The sequence below is a fragment of the Haliotis cracherodii genome, unplaced genomic scaffold, assembly GCF_022045235.1.
Source record: "Haliotis cracherodii isolate W230 unplaced genomic scaffold, xgHalCrac1.p SCAF_4, whole genome shotgun sequence".
NCBI classification, from domain to species: Eukaryota; Metazoa; Mollusca; class Gastropoda; order Lepetellida; family Haliotidae; genus Haliotis; species Haliotis cracherodii.
The window spans coordinates 24,075,100-24,102,893 of NW_027266297.1; the positions used below are offsets into that span (position 1 = coordinate 24,075,100).

General features: G+C 39.8%; 1 protein-coding gene across 1 annotated transcript; it reads right to left on the reverse strand.

The window, feature by feature from the left end:
* Positions 1 to 1,442: 1,442 nt before the first annotated feature.
* LOC139479981 (cystathionine gamma-lyase-like) lies at positions 1,443 to 26,466 on the reverse strand. Its single transcript, XM_071262940.1, has 12 exons — positions 26,278 to 26,466; positions 23,736 to 23,817; positions 17,453 to 17,548; positions 16,830 to 16,939; positions 15,965 to 16,099; positions 14,329 to 14,386; positions 12,772 to 12,849; positions 11,023 to 11,175; positions 9,531 to 9,652; positions 5,016 to 5,068; positions 3,636 to 3,774; positions 1,443 to 2,334 (listed from the first exon to the last, which is right to left on the reverse strand). Exons 1-12 carry the CDS (start codon positions 26,428 to 26,430, stop codon positions 2,326 to 2,328), a joined length of 1,188 nt encoding a protein of 395 aa, XP_071119041.1. The 5' UTR covers positions 26,431 to 26,466; the 3' UTR covers positions 1,443 to 2,325.
* Positions 26,467 to 27,794: the final 1,328 nt, after the last annotated feature.

A 27,794-nucleotide genomic window follows, 5' to 3' on the forward strand; every position in this document is an offset into this window, starting at 1 on the left:
GTAATAAATTGATACAACTCCTAAAATAGCTGAATATAGCTAAATTTAACAGAAAAGTGTGCTGGTATAAAATAATGTCATTTGTACTCTGAAAAGCACCTAGTTTTCGACTCGTCTCTATCGCTCCTGATGACCCCAAAAGTATAACATTACTTGGTGTCGTATATAAATACTATAACGAATATGGCCCGGGGCCCTTCGATGCATGATATACGTTAGATTTAGTTAAAATATTAACTAGAAAAGCTAAAAACTTGGCTAATTTACGCTCTATGTGCTCGAGTGAAATCACATTTTTTAATGTCCAGCGAGAAAATGGTAGTTGCTCCCTACCAACTTCCGGTTTTGCATACACAGCGCCGGAAAATCTGGAAAACGTTTTAGCTTCTTCTCGGGTTGAGTTAAATGAAGTGAATCTGTTAAAGATACGTAGCAAATATAGCTCTGGGTATGGGCTGATGGTTGGTGCATAGGTGGGTAGGTGCATGGGTGGCCGACGGAGTAGACGAGATATTCCTCCTCTTATGAGTGAGTAGTTTGTTTAACGCTGCTTTTAACAATATTCCAGTTATATCGCGGCGTCTCAGCTTAATGTGGGAGGAAAGCCTGAAATGATGCAGGTCTCATAGGTTTCTGACATGCCAAACTCTGCACAGCTGATCGCGGCGCCTTAGACGAATGGGCCACCTGTGCCCCCCTCCTCTTATGGTGATTAGAATTCAAAGATGTGTGCTCCGAACGACTTGACTATTTACTTGACGCTTTATGTTTGTTTGATTGTTGTTTACGGCTGAACTCATCAATATTCCAGCTACTAGTATATGACGGTCTGAAAATATCAAGTCTGGGCTAGACAATCCAGTGACTGACGTCATGAGCATCGATCCACGCAACTGGGCTACGATGACATGCATCAACCATGTCAGCGAGCTTGACCACCCGATCCTGTAAGTCGCCTAATGCGACAAGCATAGTCGCCTTTTATGGCATGCAGGGGTTGCTGGAGACCTCTATGTGTGAAGCTTTTAGTGAGTGAGTTGATTGGTGGATGAGTGAGTGAATGAATGGGTGCGTGAGTGGGTGGGTAGGTGACTTATTAAGGGAATTGGTTGGTACGTGAGTCAGTATTGCACAGCTGTCGGCAGCTATATCACTGTGGCATATAACTGACCAGTAGACAAAGGAAACGAAGCACAAGCAGCGACTATGTACATGGCTGGGTACAGCACACAGAAACTTGTAAGAGGCGACTAATGGGGTCAGATGACCAGGCTTGCTGTCTGTCATTGTATCCCAATTATGTGGATCGATGATCATGATGTCAATCACTGGATTGATTTACAGACCGCCGTCATATAGCTGGAATATTGCTGAGTGCGGTGTTAAACAACAAACAAACACATCTGAAAACATATTAATAGATGAGAACACAAGAATTGTAAGGCTTTATTGATATATTACACCCTTGGGATAAACAACACATTGTACATAGTACAACATTATTTCATAAATCAGCATCCCCATCCTTATGCAATATATTGCAGCATTATTGGTTTAATGAAACGATAACAGACAAAAGATAACATCTTAACATAAGTGTTACAGAGGTAATCTAAGATAGCAAGTACATTGCATGAGTAGTAGGTTGGCACCGGTTGTCTTAAAAGAGATTCAAACCATCAAATTTGAATAATCCAATAACAGTAAAGAAAAGCGGTGTACACAAGACAATAAATGTGTTCTGTATATATTATAATGGACATATATTTTTGTATCCACCAGAGTACCGGGTAAATGTAAACGAAAAGGTCTGTACCATATTAGTTGGAATATGACTTCCAACATCTTAAAAGGTACATAAACAGTAACATATACAAAATAATTGACAAAGAAAGAGGACAAAAATTAACCAAAAATCTGACATAATACACAGATCTTAGGCAATCTGATTCAAACAGTGTAAATTGTCAAACCATGTCAAACCCATGAACTGGAATGTTTAAAGGGGGTGATTTAAGTTGATTTGCTTGAGCAAATAATTACAGTCACAGCCTTATTATTACTTTGTCTCACCATCACCTCAAGGATTTGTCAAATTAAGTACTAAAACTAAACAGAAATGTAAGTGATAAAATCATTAAAGGATCACAGAAAGTCATACCTTGTAATTTCCTATACATATGCATAAGTTACTCTTCATAATAACATAATTATCCTATAATTGAAATCAACTGGTTAAACATGAAAAAGAAGCCTGTGGACTATTGCAATTATATGACTGTTTAAGGTGTAAATGTTAGCCCAAACTGTCCACACAACTTCTGTTCAAGGAACCTGTGAACAAAGAAGAACAATGAAATTAAATGTGTGTCTGTTGAGATGGAACACAAATAGTGATGGTATTATCCAATACTGAGTGAGTGAGTTAGTTGGGTTTAACCCCGATTTTAACAGTATTCCAGGTATATCACGGCGTGTCAGCTTAATGTGGGAGGAAAGCCTGAAGTGATGCAGGTCTCAGACATTTACCACTTTGGTGAAACCCACAAGAACGGGCATTCTGCTGGCAAACCTAGAAACATAATCAGGGCTAACCAGGATTCAAACCCACAATCATAGGTTTCTGGCGTGCCAAAGGGACGCAACTCTGCACAGCGAATCATGGCACCTTAGACAACTGGGCCACCCGTGCCCCCTTAACCAATACTGGGACAAGCTGAATTAACTATTTAGGAGACTCAAGAAAACAGGATTTGACCTGGTTAACCAATACTTTGACAGACAGTGAGGCTCATGTTGTCACACCACTGCTAGTTATAAACACTGACTCAACTGACTTGTTGTTAGGTTACGTTATAGGGATAGGGAAAGGTGACGTCACGTTCAATAGTAACGTCATCTTGTTTGTTCTCTGATGTTTCCATATTTGTGAAAGTGGGTCAGTGACATTCGTGTTGATTGCAGTAAAAGTTTCAAAACCATTATTGTTTCTTTTTATTTGATAACAAATTCTATCCATTTTAGCTATAGGTAACGCTATATTTCAGGGCATTATCATTTGCAGAAGCCCTTTGTCTTTTGAACTGCCTTCCTTCATCGGGAAGTTAATGGAAAAATAGCGCTACCCTTAATAAATCAAGAGATGTCTTTACACACACATACATTAGCCAATATCGAGTATCACAGTGACCTGTTCAACTAATATTGGAACAACTATCTGATGATATTTCATTAACTAATTTCCTACTGAAACGTCATTGATTACAATCTCGACCCGTGAAGATCCGGGGTAGAGTAGGTCTTCAGCAACCTATGCTTGCCACAAAAAGGTGACTATGCTTGTCGTAAGAGGCGACTAACGGGATCGGGTGGTCTGACTCGCTGACTTGGTTGATGCATGTCATCGATGATCCCAATTGCTTGGATCGATCTCATGATATTAATCACTGGATTGTCTGGTCTGGACTCGATTATTCACAGACCGCTGTCATATAGCTGAAATATTGCTAAGTGCGGTGTTAAACAACAAAATAGAAAAAAAGATTACAATCTCAAATTTAGTTACATTTGGAAACAAGCATGAAACAATTCTTGATGTTCTGAACTATCTCAGCCAATCAACACATTTTACTCACTGCAATCTTCAGAGCCTGGTCTATATCAGCTATGATGTCTTCCAAGTCCTCGATGCCCACAGAGAGTCGGATCAGGCTGTCAGTGATTCCCAGCTCAACACGCTGCTCGGCCGGGACGGAGGCATGTGTTTGAAGTGATCTGTATCAATAATACTTACATTTGGACTTTCTTTTCTCACATATTCCTATATCCATATACCGGTAACAAATTTGAATAAAAGAAGTTTGTTTTTTTCCTCAGAATAATGCTGACATACAATAGTGAATGAGAGAGTGAGTGAGTTAGAACTTTGAATGGTATTTCAGGTATATCATGGCTTGTAAGCTTGATGTGGGAGGAAAGCACGAAATGAAGCAGGATGATGAACATTTACCAGTATCATGAAACCGAAGAGTACGATAAAAACATATTTAGGGTGAATCTGAGATTCAAACCCACAATCATAGGCTTCTGGCACACATAAGGGACACAACTCTACTAGTGTCTCACTGATAAAATGACTAACAAGTAGACACTTGCCAATCAGAAAGTATCTTTCTCTAACGTAACAATCCTGCTTTCAAACTAGCGATTTCCATTCAAGACAATGCTTTAAAAATTTTTTTGATGAAGTTCTCTTTATGAAATTTTGAAACTGAACAAAAGAAATTGTGGAAGGTCTAATAGAGGGCTGAGATTGTATGGCAGTACATCCCACGGGCTATGGAAAAAGTCTGCCATTTCAAATGTTTATCACACTGAAGCCAGAGATAGACAATGATTTTGACTAAATCCGTCATACAGCCCTTAACAGTCATTTGGAATACCCTGTGTTAAACTTTTCAAGGTTGCAGGAGTAGAAAACATCCCAACTGTCACTCTCCCAATCGTCATTTGATTGGTTGGACAAAGAGTCAATCTGACATGACCTGGAATGGAATGCCCTCAGATCTTTGCTTAGCGGTAGCGAGAACTAAGGTCAGATTTGAATGAGATTATAGAGATACTGACATTCCTTATTTGGAACTGAACTTGTTCTTGACTGGTTGTATTTGTATCACAACTTACTCATAACATTGTGGTTACATTTCAAACATATTTACAGGGCCTTTATGAACCAATGACAGCTGTTTGTTAAACTGCTTTGGACAATGCTAATGGAGAAGCAAGCTTTTAAACACAATGTAAATGATTAGAGAATAATCTGATTATTTCAGACATTATTTTTCAAAGCACACACCCATGTTAAAACATTTGCAAAACATGCTTCATGAATATGATAGTAATAGTTTCTGTAAGATGTCATATTCAAATTACAGTCGTAAACAAGAGTCGCTAATACTTAGTTGATATGATTTGTTCATTTCTGAATTGCAGAGGGACTGAAACAGAACACTTACGGTAATTCACATAGACTTTCATACCCTCCTAGACTCTCAGCCAGCGTGAAGATCTGAAGAAATAAAGAGGTTGAGACATTCACAAAACATCCCTTATACTCGACATGCTTTTACACCACAGAAATTCTTGTCATTACCATAATGCAAAACAACAATGAAAAAAATCCCAACCTAAAAATAGTGTTTGAAATCTTTCTTAACATTGATGTTCTTCATATCAATATTGGAAAATAAAAGTAAACAAGGCAAAAAGCGAGCAGGGCTCACCAATACCCCAACCTCAACTCCAACAGTTAAAAACATCAAAAAGAAATCAACATTTTCTAAGAGAATCCACTTTTACGCTGCACATCTCCTCTTGGTATAGAAACTGTACCCACAATTGGAAAAGAATACATGAAGCAGTTTTTAAGTTATAGGTTGCACAAATGTTGAAGTAAATAAAACTTCTAAGTTCATAACATGTCACAAAAATGGGTTTTTCAGATTAAAAACGATGTTTTATTGGTCTGTTTCAGTCGTACAAATGGGTATCTCATACCTCTAGTTGCACGTTAAAAGGAAGCCAGAAGCAGGAATGTAAACAATAAACTTGTTTCCGTCCGGTTGCGCACACACCTCCCTATGACATGTCACAAATCTCGAAGAATAAGCCATCAAGCAGGACTGGACTGGGTGTGGGGATGGCCGGGTGGGAACGTACGACTGAAAACAGACCAATAAAACATTGTTTTTAATCTGAAAAACCCATGTTTTAGTCTGTTTTCAGTCGTACAATTGGGTAGAATTCGACGGAACACTCGAAGGAGGGTCGGGAAAGTAATCAGGAAGTGACCTCTTTCACGTCGAATGTACCAAGTTCCTCACCCCTGTAGTGACAATAGAACATTCGACCAGATGCACGGACGAGACAAATTGTTTATCACGAACCCACAGCATGGTTAATGCTCATCGACACACAACTAATTATCGATGCGACAGGACAACTGCACGCGTCAGTTGAACTGCGATCGAAGTGGTCAACGTATAGTTTAGTTACAGAGCAACTCGCAGTATACAAGGTAACTAAAACTGCATGTTTAATGCTCTTCGACCCACAAGTAAGTATCGATGCGACAGGACAACTGCACACGACAGTTGAATTGCGATCGAAGTGTGGACGGCATATAATTTAGTTTCAGAACGACTCGTCGTATCCAAGGTAACTAAAACAGCATGTTTAATGCGCTTCGACCCACAAGTTAGTATCGATGCGACAGGACAACTGCACATGGCCGTTGAATTGCGATCGAAGTGTGGTCGACGTATAGTTTAGTTACAGAGCAACTCACAGTATACAAGGTAACTAAAACAGCATGTTTAATGCTCTTCGACCCACAAGTAAGTATCGATGCGACAGGACAACTGCACGCGTCAGTTGAACTGCGATTAAAGTGTGGTCGGCGCATAATTTAGTTACAGAGCAACTCGCAGTATACAAGGTAACTAAAAAATACGAGCAGTACTATAAGTATGGGAAGACGATGCATACACCGAATAACCATGATAAAACAGCCGAAGTACTGCATGCAACAAAACAACAGAAGAATGCGTACATTCACCAACAGTTTTTATTGTAATCTGCGTAGAGATCTACTTGGGGCAACCAGAGTCGTTCTGTCAGCAGATGAAAATCTGTCGGGCGGATCATCCACTCAGTGGGAGACGGCCTCGATGGTCTCGACTATCACATTTTTGGCCCCCGGGATAAGACGGGCGCGTGCGCCCATGTCTAAGGGTCCTCACTTCTGCCCCCGCCGGCTCTATCCCCCCCTGGGATACTTGGAAAAGGAGACCTGGCGACCTTTTCTGTCCGCATCTCTCTCGCGGGACGGCTGTCGAGGCGTGTCCCTACGAAAGGCCTGTTGCACATTCTCGTTTCGGTAACGTCGTCGTGGGGTGTTCGAAACCGGTGGCCGTCTGGATAGGTTGTGTGAAGCCGAAATGATGATGTCACGCTCGGCTTCCTTGGAGTACTTGTCCAGAACGTCGTTGGTACGACCGTCAAACAACTGTTGCAATGACCACGGGGCCCGTAAGAGTGTCCTGCCATGACGATCAGGTAGTTCAGTGCAGGCGATGTAACCATGACGACGTGCTGTAGTAATCTGGCCCGATACATATCCACCGTTGCATACAGGTGAGGATTGATGGTACCGTCCTTTCGTCCTCATCCTGGGGGTCTTTCTCTTCAAAGTACACTGAGAGGGCCTCGATCGCTGTCGACAGCATAGCAAGCGGTTGTAGCTGGTGACGAACAGCAGTGTCCATGGATTCCAAATGCCTGTCTTCTACTAGAATCTTGAAGGGACTGGTGTCTCGAAGAGTAGCCCCCAATCCAAGTCCTCACTCATGGGTGACGAAAACGGCATGCCATAGATCGGGTAACTAGATCGACCAGGCGGCTTGCTGAAACTCTGTCCTGGCAGAGCAGAGGCAAAGTTCTGGTCCATATCGTGAGCCATGGCTCTGAAGACATCGGGAGGTGAAAACTGAAGAGACTGCGGCGTATCTCGACCTTGAAGCCAGCACGCGTCGGTTTGTCGGCATCATTCGATAACTCAGGCAGAAAGTTAGATAGCCAAGCAAACAACTCATTGTCTTTGGGAGGCCTAGGAGGGCTGTCGTCACAATCAATCGTCAACGTAGTGTAGGCGTAGATGAAGGAACTGGTGTACTGGTCGATGGTCCATGGACCTCCGACGTAGTCGAAATCCTTCTTCGTCGATGCCGTCGAGGCGAGTACCGCTGCCGTGATCTGGGCTATCAAAGTCAGGTCGATAGGACAGCGAGACTAGGGTGTCGATCGGTCATAAGCTCTACGACGCTGATCTCCCAAAAACTCCCTTCGAGAGCGTCGCACGTCCCCGTGGGGGTGAGGGCTACGATCTCTAACTGTAGAAGTACTACGATCCCCATCGTAGTTATCGTCCGAAACGAACTCACGACGACCACGAAGGCGACGAACGTCCTCGTGTCGTTTACTGTCTCTCGACGAGGCCCTCGACCTGTCGTCCCGTGATTGGGAACGACTTCTAGAGAGGGATCTGCCTTCACTGTCGACCCGCACGACGTTCCTATCGTCGTTGGTAGGACGAGAGACGGACCGACTGGGGACCGTAGTCCCCTCATGGTCCTCGTCACCACCCGGTCCCGTCGTAACAGGGGTGGCTGAGTGACGCTCTCAATCAACCGATTGACGAAGATCAGTCGTGCGGGTAGTATCATCAGCAGGCGAACGGTCACGCGTCTTGTCGAAAACATAAGTTGACTGAGGTGGGTCTTTTTCAACTGATTTCTTGGGTGTGGCGGACGAAACACGTGTTGAACACAAACTATGGATTACCAAGGATTACATTCAAGGCGTCTACAGGTAAGACATACTATTATTACTGTATTAGAACAACAACTGTAGACACACGATAAGTACTAGTAGAATACAAACTAGCAGTCTATCGCGAAAGTCCTTCTCGAGCGACCAGCTCAGAGGCGCGCTGAGAGATTTGTGCATGTCATAGGGAGGTGTGTGCGCAACCGGACGGAAACAAGTTTATTGTTTACATTCCAGTTTCTGGCTTCCTTTTAACGTGCGACTAGAGGTATGAGATACCCAATTGTACGACTGAAAACAGACTAAAACATCATATTTTTTCAGATAATACTGGTTTTAAAAATCATACTTTGCATTGCTCTTCTTCTATTAGTATGGAAACTGTACCCTAAATGTTAAAAGAATCCAGGAAAATGTTTAAGTTAATAATTCTAAGGAATTAACTTCGCACTGCACCCGTTCTGTTTGTATAGAAAGTGCCTACCAAGTTTGTAAAGAATCTATGCAGTAGTTTTGAAGTTACAGGTCGCTCAGGTCGGCGCATAAAAGTTGAATACTGAAGAGGTAGCAGTTTGGGACAGGAAAGCAGTTTCCCCCAAACACTGGTACATAAACTCTATGTACATTGATGACAGAACTCTCAAATAATATAAACATATACTATTCAAAGAAGTTAAAGAACACCCGATTCTTTCATATGAGTGAGTGAGTGAGTTGGGTTTAACGCCGCTTTTAACAGTATTACAGTTATATCACGGCGTGTCAGCTTAATGTGGGAGGAAAGCCCGAAGTGATGCAGGTCTCAGACGTTTACCACTTCGGTGAAACCCACGAGCACGGGTATGGTGCTGACAAACCTAGAAACATAATCAGAGCGAACCGAGATTCGAACCCACAATCATAGGTTTCTGGCGTGCCCAAGGGACGCAACTCTGCACAGCGAATCGCGGCGCCTTAAACGACTGGGCCACCCGTGCCCCCTCTTTCATCTGACCATAGTTCATACGTCATGTCACAAATATGAAAGTTTGGTTTGTTTGTTTGTTGGTTAACGCCGCACTCAGCAATATTCCAGCTATACGAATCACTTTAATTTTTAAAAATTTGTATATAAGTTTTAACATTATAACTAAATCCTCACTGACCTTGAGATTTTGAAGAAACTTCCTGGACTCCTCCAGTCCACCCTTGATGAAGAAAGTGACCATACCACTGTACCCCTTCATCTGGCGTTTGCCTAGCTCATACTGGGGGTGCGACGGCAAACCTTGGGAAACACCCATCAGTACATCATACCAAAACACACCACAAAATTTAGTTTTTAGTTTACAGATATACCGTATTCGATGTAATAAGCGCCCCGCTCTAATAAGCTCCCAAGGTGATATTTGCTAATATATTGGCTAATGAACAATCCCAGCTAGACTTATATATTCGTGTATAATACGTGTGTTATATGCATCCTTGATTATGGGAAATTAAATCTGGAAAAATATATCTGTCGTATATAAACATTTCAGGCTGTCAGCATAAACCACGAAATTTACGATCTTTCAACTCTGTTCTTTTTCACCAAAATAATGTTCTAATAAAAGCCCCCTATTTCAAATTTTGAGAGCACCCTGGGTGCTTATTATGTCGAATACGGTACATGTACTACTCAAAAGACGTTAGTTGTAGTTAAGAATATTGACAATAAGATATTGGGGAATCTCCATTTCAGTTATACATAGCAGCAAGAATATGACAATAAGATACTGGGGAATCTCCATTTCAGTTATATATAGCAGCAAGATGATGACAATAAGATACTGGGGATTTCCCAGTTCAGTTATATATAGCAGCAAGAATATGACAATAAGATACTGGGGAATCTCCATTTCAGTTATATATAGCAGCAAGATGATGACAATAAGATACTGGGGATTTCCCAGTTCAGTTATATATAGCAGCAAGAATATGACAATAAGATACTGGGGATTCCCCATTTCAGATATATATAGCAGCAAGAATATAACAATAAGATACTGGGGATTCCCCAGTTCAGTTATATATAGCAGCAAGAATATAACAATAAGATACTGGGGATTCCCCAGTTCAGTTATATATAGCAGCAAGAATATAACAATAAGATACTGGGGATTCCCCAGTTCAGTTATACATAGCAGCAAGAATATGACAATAAGATACTGGGGATTCTCAATTTCAGTTATATATAGAAGCAAGAATATGACAATAAGATACTACACAACCACCATATCAGTGATATATATAATAGCAACAATATGACAATAAGATATTGCCCAATCCCCATATATAGTTATATACTCTACAAAAAAGTTAGGGGTCATGAACATTTGTGGGGATATTGTTTTGTAGTGAAGACTTGAATTTGTGTAAATGTAAAAATATTTAATCATCCCTAACTTATTTTGTTCAGTATATACAACAGCAAAAATATGACAATAAGATACTGGGGAACCCTTGAATCCAGATTAGTGCCATACTACCTCCAGGACATACGACATTCACACCAAATTACCTACACAGACAGGAACATAAGACAACCAGGGTAATAGTTTCAGCAAAGTGTGTTCGAGTTTGAAATGAACCACTGAGGGAAGGGAGACAACTCACCTGGATGGTTGACCTTCTCAACCCTGGGACTAGCTTCCAGGAACTTGGCTACAGCCAAACCATTCTTCATGTGCTCCTTCATGCGGACGTGTAGGGTCTTCAGGCCTCGGTTCACCAAGTAGCAGTCAAATGGAGAGGGCACCGAACCAATTGCTGGACAAAGATATACATGAGTGAGTGAGTGAGTGAGTGAGTGAGGGAGTGAGTGAGCAAGCATGCATTATTGCTTAAAGCCACATGAGGACAATTGTAGCTATTTGTCGCCAAAACAAGGCAGCTGAGTGAGTGAGTATGGTTTTACTCCGCTTTTAGCACTATTTCAGCAATATCACGGCGAGGGACACCAGCAATGGGCTTCACACACTGTACCCATTACGGGATTTGAACCCGGGTCTTCGGCGTGACGAGTGAATGCTTTAACCACAAGGCTACCCAACCGCTCCTGATGACAAGCAGAGGCTTGTAGAGACACTCATCTCTGTGCTTTTAAGCGCACACACTTCAGTAACAAGTCTTGCTGATTTATTGGTTTGATAAATTCCAATACATATCATTGTGACAATACGCCATTTTCCCCTCTCAAAACTTTGGCCGAGTGGTCTAAATACAAAATATTGAAAACCCTTCAATTTTTAATTTAGTTTTACATGAAGGATGAGAACAAGAATACCATTTCAAATTCTCTATTTCAAACTTGTGACATGAATGGTACAGTATAGTTCAAAGTATTTACAAGGTTTAGAAGGTTTATAAGGGATGTAAGTCAAATACTGCTTGGAGACCTGTGTAGCTACGAATGGTATTCATCATTACATCTTATACCTTGTGACTGTGAGTCATTAAGCATACATCAGGCAGTTGTGTTTAAGTGTCACTATCAGGCTGGCTGTAATAATTAATACTAAGGCTAAAAAAAATAATAGTCTTGGTTCTCAGGCACCGCCCGCATCATCATAAAGTCGGCCGCACGTTTTGATTTTATTTCCATTTTAAAAAACCTATAATATAAACCTATAGTACTTAAAAACAATGTGATCCAATATAGCACACAGTTACTTCCCTTTACATGTGCACTGCTTTACTGTGCATCTTGCAATAGGAGTTTGTATGCTTGTTTATACAGGGAGGCCCTTTCCCAGGTTGATGGTACACAACTGTTTATTTGGTTACATACTAGTTTGAACAAGCAAAAACAAAACAAAAAAGCACCGCCCACACTACATTTTCAAAAGTCATTGCCTGAGAACCAATTCTTTTATTTTCTTTAATCCAGAACAGAAATGTTCCTTGTCAAATTCCAAATTTCAAGGAAGGATCTAAATATAGACAGACAGACAGACAGACAGACAGATTTATTCAGTAATCAGGCCTCCAGCCTATAATACATGTTGACATAATGTAGATCATACATGCTTATATACTATGGCGTTAGATTAAGACAAATAGTTTTAGAATAGGTTAGAACAGTGATGAGTTACGTATATTCATAACTTTAGATAGAAATAGTCTAATGAGTTTTAAGGTTCTTGTGGAATTTGTTTGACATAAGGTTAAAAAACTGTTGAAATGTGCTAAAGTTGATTTCACTTTCAGCAAAGCATTCTCTTCTTGCAGCTCGGTATCTGTCACAGATTGACAATACATGATACTCATCCTCAATTAGAGTTAAACCTTTGGAGAGGCAATACACGCACCCAAGTTCTAAATATAGAAACAAATGCCTTGAACATCGGACAACTGTACACTCACCATTCTGTAGGAACCTCATCTCCTTGGCGAGTTCATCATCGTTGACAACAGCAGCACCCATGATAACATCGGAGTGACCTAAGGACAGATGATGTATGTCTCAAAACTGCTGACAGTGATACCCTGTCAGTCCACAACCCTTGCATCCCCGGACAAATCACTGGTAAATCACCGGTACATTCCGAGAAACGTGTGTACGGCAGATTGCTACTTCTGGCGAGAAAATACACACCTATCACAAGCTTTATGGACAGGGTATATTAATTAGCATCAATTTTAACGGCTTGTACAGGGGGGTCTTATACGTGGGATCGCTTTATAGACGGTGATATACGGTACTGTCAAGAGGTGACGTGAATTGGGGTTTAACGTTGCATTCAAGATTATTGCACCTCTATAGCAACATGCAAGCACATATGTGTGTGGCTGCTAGTACTAGTCCGGACTAATGTCTGTTTTATAGTGCAAGCCCACTGACATATCAAGTAGCCACCTCAAACATATTATACTGACTGAGATCCAACTGGTCCTTGTTTTAACCCCTTAATGCCGAGCGCCAGGAAGGGTAACAACAAGTACCTTCTTTTAACATTGTTTGGTATGAAGCGGCAACAGATCGAACCACCGACCTTCCGCTCTCCGCATAATAAATACAGACTATATTATTGTATTAGGCAAACCAGTGGTGGACATAATACGCAGTTTTTATTCTTTAAATATGACATTTTCATTAGGATTTACATTTATGACTTAGTTTCACTCAATGAAACTCTTTAGAAACAGTGTATGAAAACAGTGTTCACCACACTTAGCATATAGTGCCAACTGATTTGCAGTCATATTTTTCTGCAGAAACACTCATTCACATAGAAACCCCTATCTAACCCTGCTGGGAATGTCAGACAATAACTTATTGAGGATCCAAACACAGCTTCAAAGTGTGCGACTTAAAAGTAGTTCCTGCAAGGTAAACTGATTTGCATATTTATTGGATAGTGATACCGAGTTTATCAGGTTGGTTTATCACATGGATGATACTCTCTATAATATAAAAATACTGAGTATACTAGACACCCATAATTTATTCATTGCAGCACTCTAAGTTTATATTATGGTTTGGGAGCCAAGCGGCTCCTAACATGATTATTTTAGGAGCTAAACCAAAGTTTTCAGGAGCCAACAGATATCTTAAACAGATACTGTCGCCAGTCATGTTTACTTTTAGGTATCCATTTGAGGAAAAAATTTCCGTTGCCAGTCATAGATTTAAGTCGCATTTGGTCACGAAAATGGTCACTACTTAGTACTTAGAGGGCTGCATTGGCTTGTTTTCACTTGGAACAATGCTGTCCTGATTAATGACTGTACTTCATGATTGGTCAGTGTCATGTCTCATTCAGGAAAATTCAATGTTAAAAATGAAATAATGTCTACATAAAAAAGAACATATCCATCACTCTTGTCTTTAGTTTTAGCTCAAAAGTACATGATAAACATGATTTATATTCATAAGAACCTATTTTTGAAATGCGACCTTGGTCATCCAACTTCACCTACCATTCATGTACTTGGAGAGGGAATGCATGGACATGTCAGCCCCTAGCTCCAGAGGTCTCTGCAAAAAAGATATCAGAATTACTACATTGTAACAAAAACGGTAAGTATTGTATATCTTTGTTGTTTTATGCTGCACTCATTAAAATCAGACCTCGGCTCTCGCTACCGCTAAACGAAGATCTGAGGACATCCCATTATCGCTCACGTCAGAACGACCTTTCATCTGACCAATCAGAGCATCGCTTACCAGATTATGAAAGTGACAGTCGGAATGTGATATCTGATCATGCAGCCTCAAAAACTTCAACTCTGAACTATAGTTACAGGTTTAACGACTGTATCCATACAATCTAGACCATCTATTAGCCATTCCAGAATGTTCTTTTGTTCAGGTTTCAAATTTGTAATCGAGAATTTGTAAAAATATGTTTCGAAGAGTAGTCACCAATTTGAAATAAGTGCCATAAAGCACGAGAAAGCTGCCTTCTGATTGGTCATTCCATTGGTCGGTCAAAGTTTGTGCAAGGTCGGTCTGACGTGACCCGTAATGGGATGTCCTCAGATCTTTGTTAAGCGGTAGAGAGAACTAAGATCTGATTTTAATGAGATTGTGCACTCTGCAATATTCCAGCTATATGATGGCTGTCTGTAAATACAAATCTGGACCAGATAATCCAGTGATTGACATTATGAGCATCGACCTTCACAATTAGGTCAAGATGACATGCATCAATCAAGTAAGCGAGTGTGAGTGAGTTTGTTGTTTAACACTGCACTCAGCAAATTTCCAGCTGTATGATGGCGGTCTGTAAATAATCCAGTCTGGACCAGACAATCCAGTGATTGACATCATGAGCATCGATCCATGCCATTCCATATCATGGAGTTTAAGGTCAGGTCAAAGTTAGCTGAGGGTTCTCCTGTCATGACCTCCTATGAAGGATCTGTCAGATCGTAAAACACATATGTATCTAATCAGAATAATTTAAGACCTACCATTAATGATGCTGGAAAGGTGTTAGGTTTATGGCATTATTCAATACTATTAGTATGACAACATGTCCTAGCAATCAGCAACCACTTGGAATATCCCAATAAAAAAAATTGAGTAGTATACATTTGAGAGGCTACAACCTAGATTTAACATTCTGCAGAGTCTACTACTCAAAAGAAAATAAAGAACACCCAACTGTTTCATGTTACTATAGTTTATCTGTCATGACATACTTCTTTTGAGTGAGTGAGTGAGTCAGTGAGTTAGTTGGGTTTAATGCCGCTTTTAACAGTATTCCAGTTATATCACGGCGTGTCAGCTTAATGTGGGAGGAAAGCCCGAAGTGATACAGGTCTCACATGTTTACCACTTCAGTGAAACCCACGAGCACGGGTATGGTGCTGACAAACCTAGAAACATAATTGGGGCAAACCGGGATTCGAACCCACAATCATAGGTTTCTGATGTGCCCAAGGAATGCAACTCTGCACAGTGAATCGCGGCACCTTAGACGACAGGGCCACCCATGCCCCCAGTGTAGCAATAGGTGAACAAGCTTCTTGACTAAAAGGCAAAAGTGTATCTGCAGAGCTGTGGAGGATTCTTGTCCCTGTCACATTATGAATCTTTCAAAAAACCTACCTGGAAGTAAGAAGACATGAATGTGTTGTCAACAACGACGATAATCTTGCTCTTGGCTGCCCTTGCTACCTTGACAACAGCTGCAATGTCAACAAGCTTCATGGTGGGGTTCGTGGGCGTCTCCAGCCATATCATCTGAAATTGTTACAGCTGCTATGGATGTTGGTTGTTGTTGTTGTTTTGTTCCATGTTGCACTCAGCAATATTCCAGCTATATGGCACGATCTGTAAGTAATCGAGTCTGGACCAGACAATCCAGTGATTGATATCATGAGCATCAATCAACGGATATTGGGATCGATGACATGCATCAACCAAGTCAGCGAGCCTGACCACCCGATCCATCATCCTGTTAGTTGCCTCTTACGGCAAGCACGGGATGCTGAAGCCCTATTCTACCCCGGATCTTCAGGGTTCTGCTATGGGTGTTGTGCATAGGCATCATAGCAGTTGATACGCACATATTTGGGAGAGTCATGGAAAAAATGTACAAGGACATTGGGAGGGTCACCCCACAAAATGACAAGCATTAGGGTCATTATTTTCAGTACTTTAGTGCATCAAAAACCTCTGACCCACCTAACCCTGTAATAAATAACTGGTCCCTAATCATGGAGAATCTGGCGTTGGAACTGGTAATATGGTTGGAAAGTCTAACACGACATGGTTCGTAGAATCCCATGAGCATGGTACACTGTTGAAAACCAAGTTTAAGAGCATGATGAATCTGGTATTCAAACCAACAATATGCAGATTCTGTGATGTCAAAGGGCCGCAACTCTGCACAGCAAATTGTAGGGCCATAGACAACTAGGACACCTGTGCCCCATAATGTTTATAAATGAAACAAAGGTGTTATACAAACCTTGGTTTTTGGTGTGATTGCTTTCTGGACACTCTCTATATTGGTACAGTCAACAAATAAGGTCTCAATACCAAGCTTGCCTGCACACTTTCTGAAGTAACGGTTAGTTCCTGCAACAGACATCACCATGATGACATATCTTCTCACTAATGTATTACAACATCCGGCAGAAAGTGATGTGAATGCAGAACTAAATTTTCAAAAACTCATTTAAAACGTGTACAATGTCCACTTTCATTTGCAAACAAAAACAATAATCAAATCAACAACCTCACTGTTCAATTTTTACCTGCCTGTGTTCTATACCAAAAATGAGCTTAAAAATTTGCTTAAAAAAAACATGTAAAACATTTCACATATCTATGCAAATACAGCATGAATACAATTTAGATGAAGCAATTAGCATGCATTTACAAATATCCATCTTGATTATGTGTGTAAACATGTTTTTAAAAATAATACTGTATTCATTCCAGCAGTTGTATAAAAATATAGATAGATATATAATTGTATTTATGAATGTAAATTATCATATGAATGAAGTGTCATGATACTAGTGTTTTTCAACAGTCTATGTTACTTGTTTCAGTAGTACCATGTAGGATATAACATCAGTTATTTACCCCCATAAAGGTCATCCATGCTGATGATTTGGTCCCCAGCTGACAGGAGGCTGGTGATGGTGTTGGTTGCTGCTAGCCCAGAGGAAAAACAGAAGCCTGCAGCAACAGAAAGTAAGGTGACAAATTCATAAACTTTTATCAAACATCAACTCTACTAGTCAACATTTGCTAAGGACCAAAACTTTTGTTGGCCAAGATACCGTTGAGTGAGTGAGTGAGTGAGTGAGTGAGTGAGTGAGTGAGTGAGTGAGGCTTTACGCCGCTTTTAGCAATATTCCAGCAATATCACGGCGCGGGACACCAGAAATGGGCTTCACACATTGTACCCATGTCAGGATTCGAACCCGGGTCTTCGGCGTGACGAGCGAACACTGTAACCACTAGGCTCCCCATCGCCCCTAACACATAACCTCACAGAAGCATTATCAATAACAGTGAATGAGAGATATATGTTGTTCTGGGCTGCAGTAAAAATACTCATCCATGGCAGCCTGTGGGGAGTACTGGATACTCCTGTCTAATCGAGCAATTATAGATCAGAAACAAAGAGATACATTAATCTTTGTTCAGAAGAGGTGTGTGTGGGACAGTCATTATGATGAAGGGCTCATTATTCATAGAGTGAGTGTGAGAGTGAGTTGGGTTTAACACCATTTTTAACAGTATTCCAGTTATATCACTGTGTCAGCCTCATGTGGGAGGAAAGCCCGAAGTGATGCAGGTCAGACGTTTACCACTTTAGTGAAACCCACAAGAATGGGTATGGTGCTGACAAACCGAGAAACATAATGGGGGCAAACTGGGATTCGAAACCCACAATCATCAGTTTCAGATGTGCCCAAGGGACGCAACTCTGCTCAGCGAGAGGAAATGACTAAAACATATCAATAGTCTCACACTGTACCTGTGAACTAGGGCACAACATGTTACAAACCATCACAGTCAGTCAGTCAATAACTCATAACAATGCTAGGGGGAAAATAGAACTAGTAATAAAATCACAGTGGCTGCTGAGTTCAGTTTCCAGGGATTTATCTAGAATTATCAACAAATGACCCACGGCTGATTTCTTTGTTTGTTTTCTTGTTTATTGTTTAATGCCACACTCAGCAATATTCCAGCTGTATGACACTGGTCTGTAAATAATCGACTCTGGACCAGACAATACAGTGATTAATATCATGAGCATCGATCCACGCAGTTCGGACACGATGACGTGCATCAACCAAGTCAGCGAGCCTGGCCACCCTATCCCGCTAGTTGCCTCTTACGACAAGCATGGGTTGCTGAAGACCTGTTCTACCCCGGATCTTCACGGGTCCCTATGGCTGGTAAACTGGGAATATATCCTTTAATAACAGGGGATCAAAAGACTTTTCTGTTTGTTGGTGAAATAAAAGTCCTAACTAGTATAACAGTCCTAACTAGCATAACAGTCCTAACTAGCATAACAGTCCTAACTAGCTTAACAGTCCTAACTAGCATAACAGATCTAACATATTTATCCTGTACATGAATCCTTGTATCCAATTCCAAAATATACTTGTTCATTTGAAGTCAGACACATGGAAAGACTGAAGACAGAAAAACCTGCGAAGATCTGGGTAAGAATAGGTTTTCGCCATGAAAGGCAACTATGCTTGTCGTAAGAGGCGACTAATTTGATCGGGCGGTCCATCTCGCTCACTTGGTTGATGCATATCATCGTATCCAAATTGTGTAGATCAATGCTCATGATGTCAATCACTGGATTGTCTGGTCCAGACTCGATTATTTACAGCCGGCTGTCAAATAGCTGGAATATTGCTGAGTGTAGTGTTTAACAACAAATTGATGAAAGGAGCCAAAACCTAATTCTACTTCTATGTAAATTTAAAAGATTTAATAAATTAACTCCAGTCCTAAGCAATACAATTTGACATGCGTATTGGAAAAAGAAAGATGCTCAGAAGATACAAATGTAGTTTTCTTTCTTTCTGATAATAATTTTCTCTTTCTGTCAGCAATGTCCCACTCCATTGTTATCTGCTAGTGGAGGCGGAGGATAACAGGCGTATCCCTCATGCCCTGTATTGTGTTAAGGGGTATAACAAATGGGATGTGCTCACTGACATTCCAAACAGGCATCTTTATGAGGGTTGTGTTGGACACTTAGAAAGACAAATACACCCCTGTTCTTGGACTGACACATTATTTGTCAACTGCTCCAGTACTAAACAGCGTCAACTTTCTCTACCCATCTGTTTAAAAACAAACTCCAGAAACAAGAAATTTATTTTAGACAGCCCCGTATCTTTGTAAATTTATACAATATTTACATGCAGAATCAATAGATATTGGTTGAAAATACATTTGAGTGCTTTACATGTTTAACATATGTAGGGAGCATGTATAAATCCTCTGTGTCCATCCTTTACTTCACTATTCATTCTGCTACAGATACAATAACTAATTGTTAGATTTTCATGTAAACTTTTCCAAAATGTTAGGCTTGTTGCCCAAAACAGATATTTTTCAATATGGCCTGATACAAAGACTTGTCGTTCACGCGTATGTACATATAAAATATGTAACCTAACCACTCCTGTACTGTTACTTTCTGGGTCAAGGTCAAAGTAAGGTAAACATTGCACAAGCATTGCACTAGACTCTGTCAAGTATTCAAGAAGCTCTCAAAATCACAGTTTCAGATCGGTCCAGTTACTGGACATTTGAAACCTCTCGCTAAAGCACTGGATTTCCAATTAAAATAAGAGGTACCGGTATCTAATCTAATTAGACTATCTCAAATTCTAAAACACAGTAGATTTATCTCCTAATTGAGTTATTCTACCATGAATTTGGAAATAACTTGATTCTGACTGGTCAATCAGGGGCTGTCAAATCACAATAAATCCCTTGTTTGAAACAGCTAATTTGACGAGAGAAATCTACAAAGAATGTATTTTAAGTTTTGGGGACGTCACAATGAGCAATATGAGATTATGATGTCATAATGGTGACGTGCGGTGAAGGACGAAAGCCCACCTCATGTTAGCTTACGAAGTTGATGTGCTCATATGCTTTCAATGCCTGTTGTCATATGTTTGAGTGAAGTATTACAGTGTAAACAAACTGCTTGAGTATATAGGGCACCATAATTTTGTTAAAGGTTGTTATTGGTGATTCAGTTGTTCAGATCAACAACCAATTCGAAACGCTTGACTCAACCCATGCCACTTCACTGAGTATAATTACTTACACAAGAGAGTTTGTGTTTTGTTAAGTCATGGTAGAATGGAGACAAATATATCGTGTTTTCAGTGTCGAGCTAGGTTACCTGTACATGTAATTGCGTTGATTAATTTAACAATAGTAACCTCATGCTGCGTGTTTGGTTCCAAATTCAATTTAGCAGGGTTAAATCTACAGGTAACCTAGCACTACATTGAAAACACAGCAAGTTTATCTCCTAACTGACTGCTTGACACCAGAAATGTCCTAATGCTTTCAAATATAGTGGTGAAATATCAGAATATCCCATCAATAGATGACAAAACATGAATATGTCCTAAAACTATTTGTCTCTAGCAAGAATCAATGTTAAAGGGAGATCAACACTGTAGTCATACTTAGGGCTGCAATGAATAACTATGAGGTGAGGTGAGGTGAAATTGGGTTTAACGTCGCGTCCAAGATTATTGCACTTATATAGCGACGTGCATGCACGTGTGTGTGTGTGTGTGGCTGCTTGTACTAGTCCGGACTGATGCCGATTTATAGTGCTAGCTCACTGAGATACCATGCCGCAGTTTAACATGAATACCCCACTCAGACACAGTATACTGACTCCGAGCCGACCAGTCCTTGTTTTAGCCCCTTAATGTCGAGCGCCAGACAGGGTATCAACAAGTACCATCTTTTAACGTCTTTTGGTATGACGCGGCCGGGGATCGAACCCCGGACCTTCCGCTCTCCAGGCGGACGCTCTACCACAAGACCACGGAGGCGGCGAATACACTATGAGGCGAATATGATTCGTATTACGAATATAGGGTAACAAATACGAATATTAATTCACGATTACAATAACAAATCAGCAGTTGATGTATCATTTGTTATATTCAGTGAAAGAATAACAACAAATTATTTGACATGGTTAGTTAATTATTAACATGATTAATATATTCTACTTTTAAATACTGCTGTTATCCAGGTACTAGTATCTGCTGAAATGCGACAACAACCAGTGACTACAATACTGTCAAATTAAATATGGTAAGAGTGTTGTCTTTGAAGAAATCTATGCATATAATATGTTCTTATGGATATTTTCAGGCACAGGGTATGTAAATGCACATAATTGCATATTCATAAATATTCGATTCTAGTGGCCACGAATAACGAATTCAATTCATGCATGGATAAGGAAAGGATATGTATCATTCCACTGGGGAGTCGCATCAATATTTTGCTTAGAGTCAGCAATTGTATTAATTTGGAGAAGCATTAATTTCAAGATTTACATTATCTAAAGCAAAGTACATGGTGAACAGATGTGTCAACATGGGATGATTTATCGCACTTTGTTGTCATTGAAGCAAATCTAGTATTGATTATCGAGTATTTTGTTTGTTTGTTTTTTGCATTACAGCACACTCAGCAATATTCCTGTTTTATGATGGAAGTCATAATATTCCATGGGGTAGTCATAAAGGCAATTGATGATTTTCTTGGTGTTAATATCTTTACTGGATTATACAGGTTATCCAATAATATATAAATTGCCACACCCACTAACAGGCTACTGTTTTCTCATGGACTGATAATAGGATGGGCAGGGCTTGATTTGCATTATTGGACTGAATGACGTCAATGGCTTTGTATTGTCTTATTATATTGTCTACAGTCTTATTGTTTTAATGATTAAATAAGCAGTCCGTCAAGTTTTGATTGTTTACATATTTATTTAAAGAATTGGCTTCAATATGTCATTATCATGAGACATAATTTTCAGGGATATTTTACATTAATGTAACAACAGAATAAATGTGCAATAATGTATTAGATTATATCCATATGTAAGTAGTGCATTTTTATTAATTATTGTCTGTGCTGCCGTATATACTGAACAAAAAAAGTAAAGAATTATAAAATTTGGGGATATTTTTACGAAAATTGTGTGCTCAGTCTATACAACAAAAATATATCACCAAAAATATTCATGATCTCTTACTTAATGCGTTCAGAATGTTTAGAAATATTTACACTAAAAATCTGATCATCCATATCAGCTACTTAACAATCAGGGGACGGTTGGATAGTTTTCAAACTAACTGGCCAACTGTATAACTCTTTTCAAGCATGTCTGTCCAGACCATGACTTGCCCCCTTATAAAACAGCAAGTGGGAATCATTTACTGTTGGCATTCAGCCAAAGTCCAACAGGTAGGTCAGTCCCAGCTAGACAATATGGATTACATTCCCCATTGGACAAATTTCCCATACTGTGGCCTCTCAGCTAATGTTAATATAACTGTAGTATATAGTACTGTACCAATTGTGGTATAACACTGTACCAACTGTAGTATAATACTGTAGCAACTTTGGTATAAAACTGTAGCAACTTTGGTATAATACCATACTAACTGTTGTATAATACCATACCAACTGTAGTACAATACTGTAGCAACTGTTGTATAATACCATACAAACTGTAATATAATGCCATCTGAACTGTAGTATAACACTGTACCAACTGTAGTATAACACTGTACCAACTGTGCTATAATACCATACCAACTGTAGTATAATACTGTAGAAACTGTGCTATAATACCGTACAAACTGTAGTATAATACTGTAACAACTGTGGTATAACATTGTACGAACTGTTGTATAATACCATACCAACTGTAGTATAACACTGTACCATCTGTTGTATAATACCATACCAACTGTAGTATAATACCGTACCAACTGTTGTATTATACCATACCAACTGTAGTACAATACTGTAGCAACTGTTGTATAATACCATACAAACAGTAATATAATGCCATCTGAACTGTAGAATAATACTGTAGCAACTGTGGTATAATACCGTACCAACTGTAATATAATGTCATCTGAACTGTAGAATAATACTGTAGCAACTGTGGTATAATACCGTACCAGCTGTAATATAACGCCATCTTAACTGTAGAATAATACTGTAGCAACTGTGTTATAATACCATACCAACTGTAATATAATGCTATCTGAACTGTAGTATAATACCATACCAACTAAGTATATTACCGTACCATGTTTTCCTCCCTCTACACCAGCTATACATTTCTCCAGACAGTTTCTTGTTGGGTTGCCACTTCGGGAATATTCAAATCCCTGTGAAAAGAATGTTTTAAGTCATGTTATAAATCAATCAATGAGAAGAAGAAATGTACATGAAACCTTTGGCTGCATTTAAAGAGTAAAGAGAACAAAACAACGTTCATGGATTATATCCACATGCAAGTGGGGAAGTAGAAAATATAAAAATAACATGGCTGTTATTCAGAGAGCATGCTCAAAGGCAAAAGAAACTGTGATAATATGAATGCATTTATGCCTGGTTTGTATAATTTTAAAGAAGTTAACAAAACACTATTTAGAATTCTTTGTGACAGTGAGGTCCTTCATGTCCATTGGCCACCAAACTAAACAGGAAAATATATTATGGTCATCAGTAAATAATCGAGTCTGGAGCAGACAGTCCATTTACCTGTATCCTAATGTTCACAATATGATGATGAACATGATCAGTTACTTTTGACTGAGTACATAATTAAGTGCAAAGTAAAGAATTGAAGAATTTAATATTGTCATCTAATCATTGATGATCCAAGAGACTTTGCAGTATACAATATGTTAAGACAAAAACAGAAATGAAAAAGAAATATTCAGATATGACAGATCTGAGGTTATATTTATCTTTTGAAATACTTTGGACAAAAAAGTCAAAATGGAAACACATTTAGTCTGGCCTTGTAATAACGGGAAGAAAAAAGCTTCAGAATGTACCAGCATTTAAGAATGTATCTAGCACTTAAGGCAATATACGCCATGTGGAAATAACAATCTGACAATTATTTATGGCTAAAATGGATAGAATTCTCATAAAAAAGCATGCGTTATCTCTTATCAGAAATGAGCTGGCCACTGTAACTGGATAATGCCATCATGTTGCTTGATGACGGGCTATTATCAAGCCCGTTGTTAGGCGACGTCATATTGATGTTCAATAGTGATGTCATCTGGTTTGTTCTATGACGTTTCCATGCTTGTAAAAGCGGGTCAGTGACATTCGTTGTATGTTGATTGCAGTTAATGTTTAAAAACTGATGTTGTTTAATTTTATTTGATAACAAATCATATCCATTTTAGCTATAATAACGCTATTTTTCAGGGCATTATCATTTGCAGAAGCCCTAGGTCTTTTCAACAGCTCTCCTCCGTCGGGCAGTTAATGGAAGACATCAGGCTTCTGCAAATGATAATTCCCTGAAAAATAGTGTTACTCTTATATTATAGCTAAAATGGATAGAATTATCTTTAAACCGCCCACATGTTATCAGAAATGAGCGGGCCACTGTAACTTAATAATGCCCTCATATTGCTTGACGAAGGGCCTTTGTCACGCCCGTTGTTAGGCAACGTCATAGGATAGGGATAGTGACGTCATCTGGTTTGTTCTATGACGATTCCATATTTGTAAATGTGGGTCAGTGACATTCGTGTTGATTGCAGTGCATGTTTCAAAACCGATATTGTTGTTTCTTTTTATTTGGTAACAAATTCCATCCATTTTAGGTATAATAAGAGTAACGCTCTTTTTAAGGGCATTATCATTTGCAGAAGGCCTTGGTCTTTTCATGGAAGACCTTGGGCTTCTGCAAATGATAATACCCTGAAAAATAGCATTACCCTTATATAAGTGTATCTCGAAATATTGTAAGGACATATAGTCTGTTTGATGGCTACTGTTAAAATTCAGTATAATTAGAATAATTAAATGTTTTGGATGTCTATTAAAAAATAATTGAACATAAACAACATGATTTGTCTTCTTAGACACCAGAAAACACACAACCATATAATACACATTTAGATGTTTTATTGTGTGCCCCAAAGCTGTGTCAGTTTGTGTACATAACTACTAAGAAGAAACTGTTCCATAATGATATGAGTTCATTCTTGGTAATTATGTTTAAGGTGTGTTACGGGTGTGTAACATATGTTCTTGTGATCATGACGTCAGCAGATAATATTCTTTATTGAGGTCAAACGTTCCTATCAATATTTTTAAGTGGCAAATAGCAGGATCTTAAACATGCAAGTCATTCTGATTAACACAAAGCTCACTCACATCAACCATATCTTAACAGCTGATGTCAAAAATCAATGTGATTAAGAATATTCATGAATGCTGAAACTTTGTGAAATGGGCTATGGACATATAGCATATTTTGTATGGCTAGCCGCTAGGTCCCACATAATCAATACGAGGATCGTGCATCAATAGAAGAACGCAATGAATGAATGGTCTCTAAGCCTAAGATTATAACATACTCTAATTCAGTGTAAAGATTCTATATGACCTGCTTTGTGACATAAATACACAAACACGCTACGAGAAAAATAAACCACAAGTGATTTACTTCATTAATATCATTCGGCTGTGTGATTTGCAACACATAGGCCAAGCCACTCGACGCCTCGGGATGACGAAACAGCTGAAACGAGTGAAGCAAGCAGGGTTGACAGGTGCGCGTCTGCTAGTTCAATACTAGTACCTATTACACTCACCGCGTGCTCGTTAGGTGCAAACTGCTTGTACGTTGAGGCATTGGATATCGGAGGAACTACAGCCATAGACTTCCATTGTTCGGGCTCCTGGCCAACGTGAATGGCGTCAGTTGCGAAGTGGGGAAAAGTTGACTTGCTGTCGTCGGCTGCCATGCTGGAGAAGAACGTCCTTGCCCTTTGTCAGGCTAAGGTCACAGTGCAACGTATCGGAAAAGTCCCAGTTCAAGTTATATTTTGATTGTTGTAGACTGTTTCCTTCACAGTACGTTGTCATATCAACTACTAGAATGTTTTTACTAAACTGACAAAGAACAAAATATGCGCAGGTCGGAAAATTGAACGCTCCCTTGTGTTTGGAGGTGTGTCCTGCTGAATATTCATGAGTTTCTTTCGCGCGAAGCTGCGAGTGTAATATTGTTGGAAGTAGCAGTAAAATGAATGTGTTAATGTGTGTGCGAAGGACCATATATACTGAACAACAAAAGTTCCTGTGACAATGAATAAGATTTGGTGCAAAGTTATGTTTTTTACCAAATCTGAAACAATTTCGGTTTGCAACAGATAAAAGACTCATGTAAGTGTTCAAATGGTTTAATTTGCCATACTGACTTCAGAAAATGCGTGATTTCATAAAAACAAAAACAACATGAACATGCCAAAATGTCAGTTTACAAATCAATAGCGTATGTGTCTACCTCTGGTTGCGATGAAAGCAACACATATTCGTCTCATGGAATGGACCAGGCGACGCACAAAGTCCTGTGGGATATCAGTCCATATATCTGCTGGAGCATGTTTCGAATTTCCTGGAGTGTCTGTGGAACACGTGGTTGATGTCGAAGGCGCCGATCCATCTTATCCCACATCTACTCAATTGGTGAGAGATCAGGGGAGCGAGTCGGCCAGGGGATGACAATCACGTTGTTTTGTTCAAGAGAATCCTGAACAAGTCGAGCGTTATGTTGAAAGATAATGCCTGGGCCATAACGACGCAAAAAACGGTAGAACAACAGGGCCGATGATCTCGTCGCGGTAGCGCTGTCCATTGCTATTTCCCTCTACCACTATCAAACGGGTCCTCTGTCTTGCTGTAATCCCACCCCTTACCATAACGCTGACGCCCTCGAACCGATCTTCTTCCATGTCACAATGATTGACGTAACGTTCACCTCGACGTCGGTACACTCGAATCCGCCATCGCTGTGGCTGAGGTGAAAACGAGACTCGTCAGTGAATAGAACTTGTCCCCACTGCATGGCCGTCCAGCGTAGACGCTGTCTGCACCACTGTAAACGTGCTTGACGGTGGTTTTCTGTCAAAATTCGGACGTCTCGCGGGTCTTCTGGCGACAATCCCTGCACATCTGAGGCGGCGACGTACGGTTTGTGAAGATATTCGTCGAAGTCCAGGGATGCTTCTTGCAGTCACTGTTGCTGGCTGGAATCGATTTCGTAGGTGTGTTGTTCGAATCCATTTGTCTTGTCGATTATTGGTTACGCGTGGCCTGCCACTCCGAG

Excerpts from the sequence above, each read along its gene's own strand:
- LOC139479981 (XM_071262940.1), bottom strand. The coding sequence starts at position 26,430 with ATGGCAGCCGACGACAGCAAGTCAACTTTTCCCCACTTCGCAACTGAC. Across the intron at positions 12,850-14,328 it reads CCTCTCCAAGTACATGAATG|GTCACTCCGATGTTATCATG; the intron begins GTAGGTGAAGTT and ends ATCTGTCCTTAG. Across the intron at positions 9,653-11,022 it reads TGAGAAGGTCAACCATCCAG|GTTTGCCGTCGCACCCCCAG; the intron begins GTGAGTTGTCTC and ends GTGTTTCCCAAG.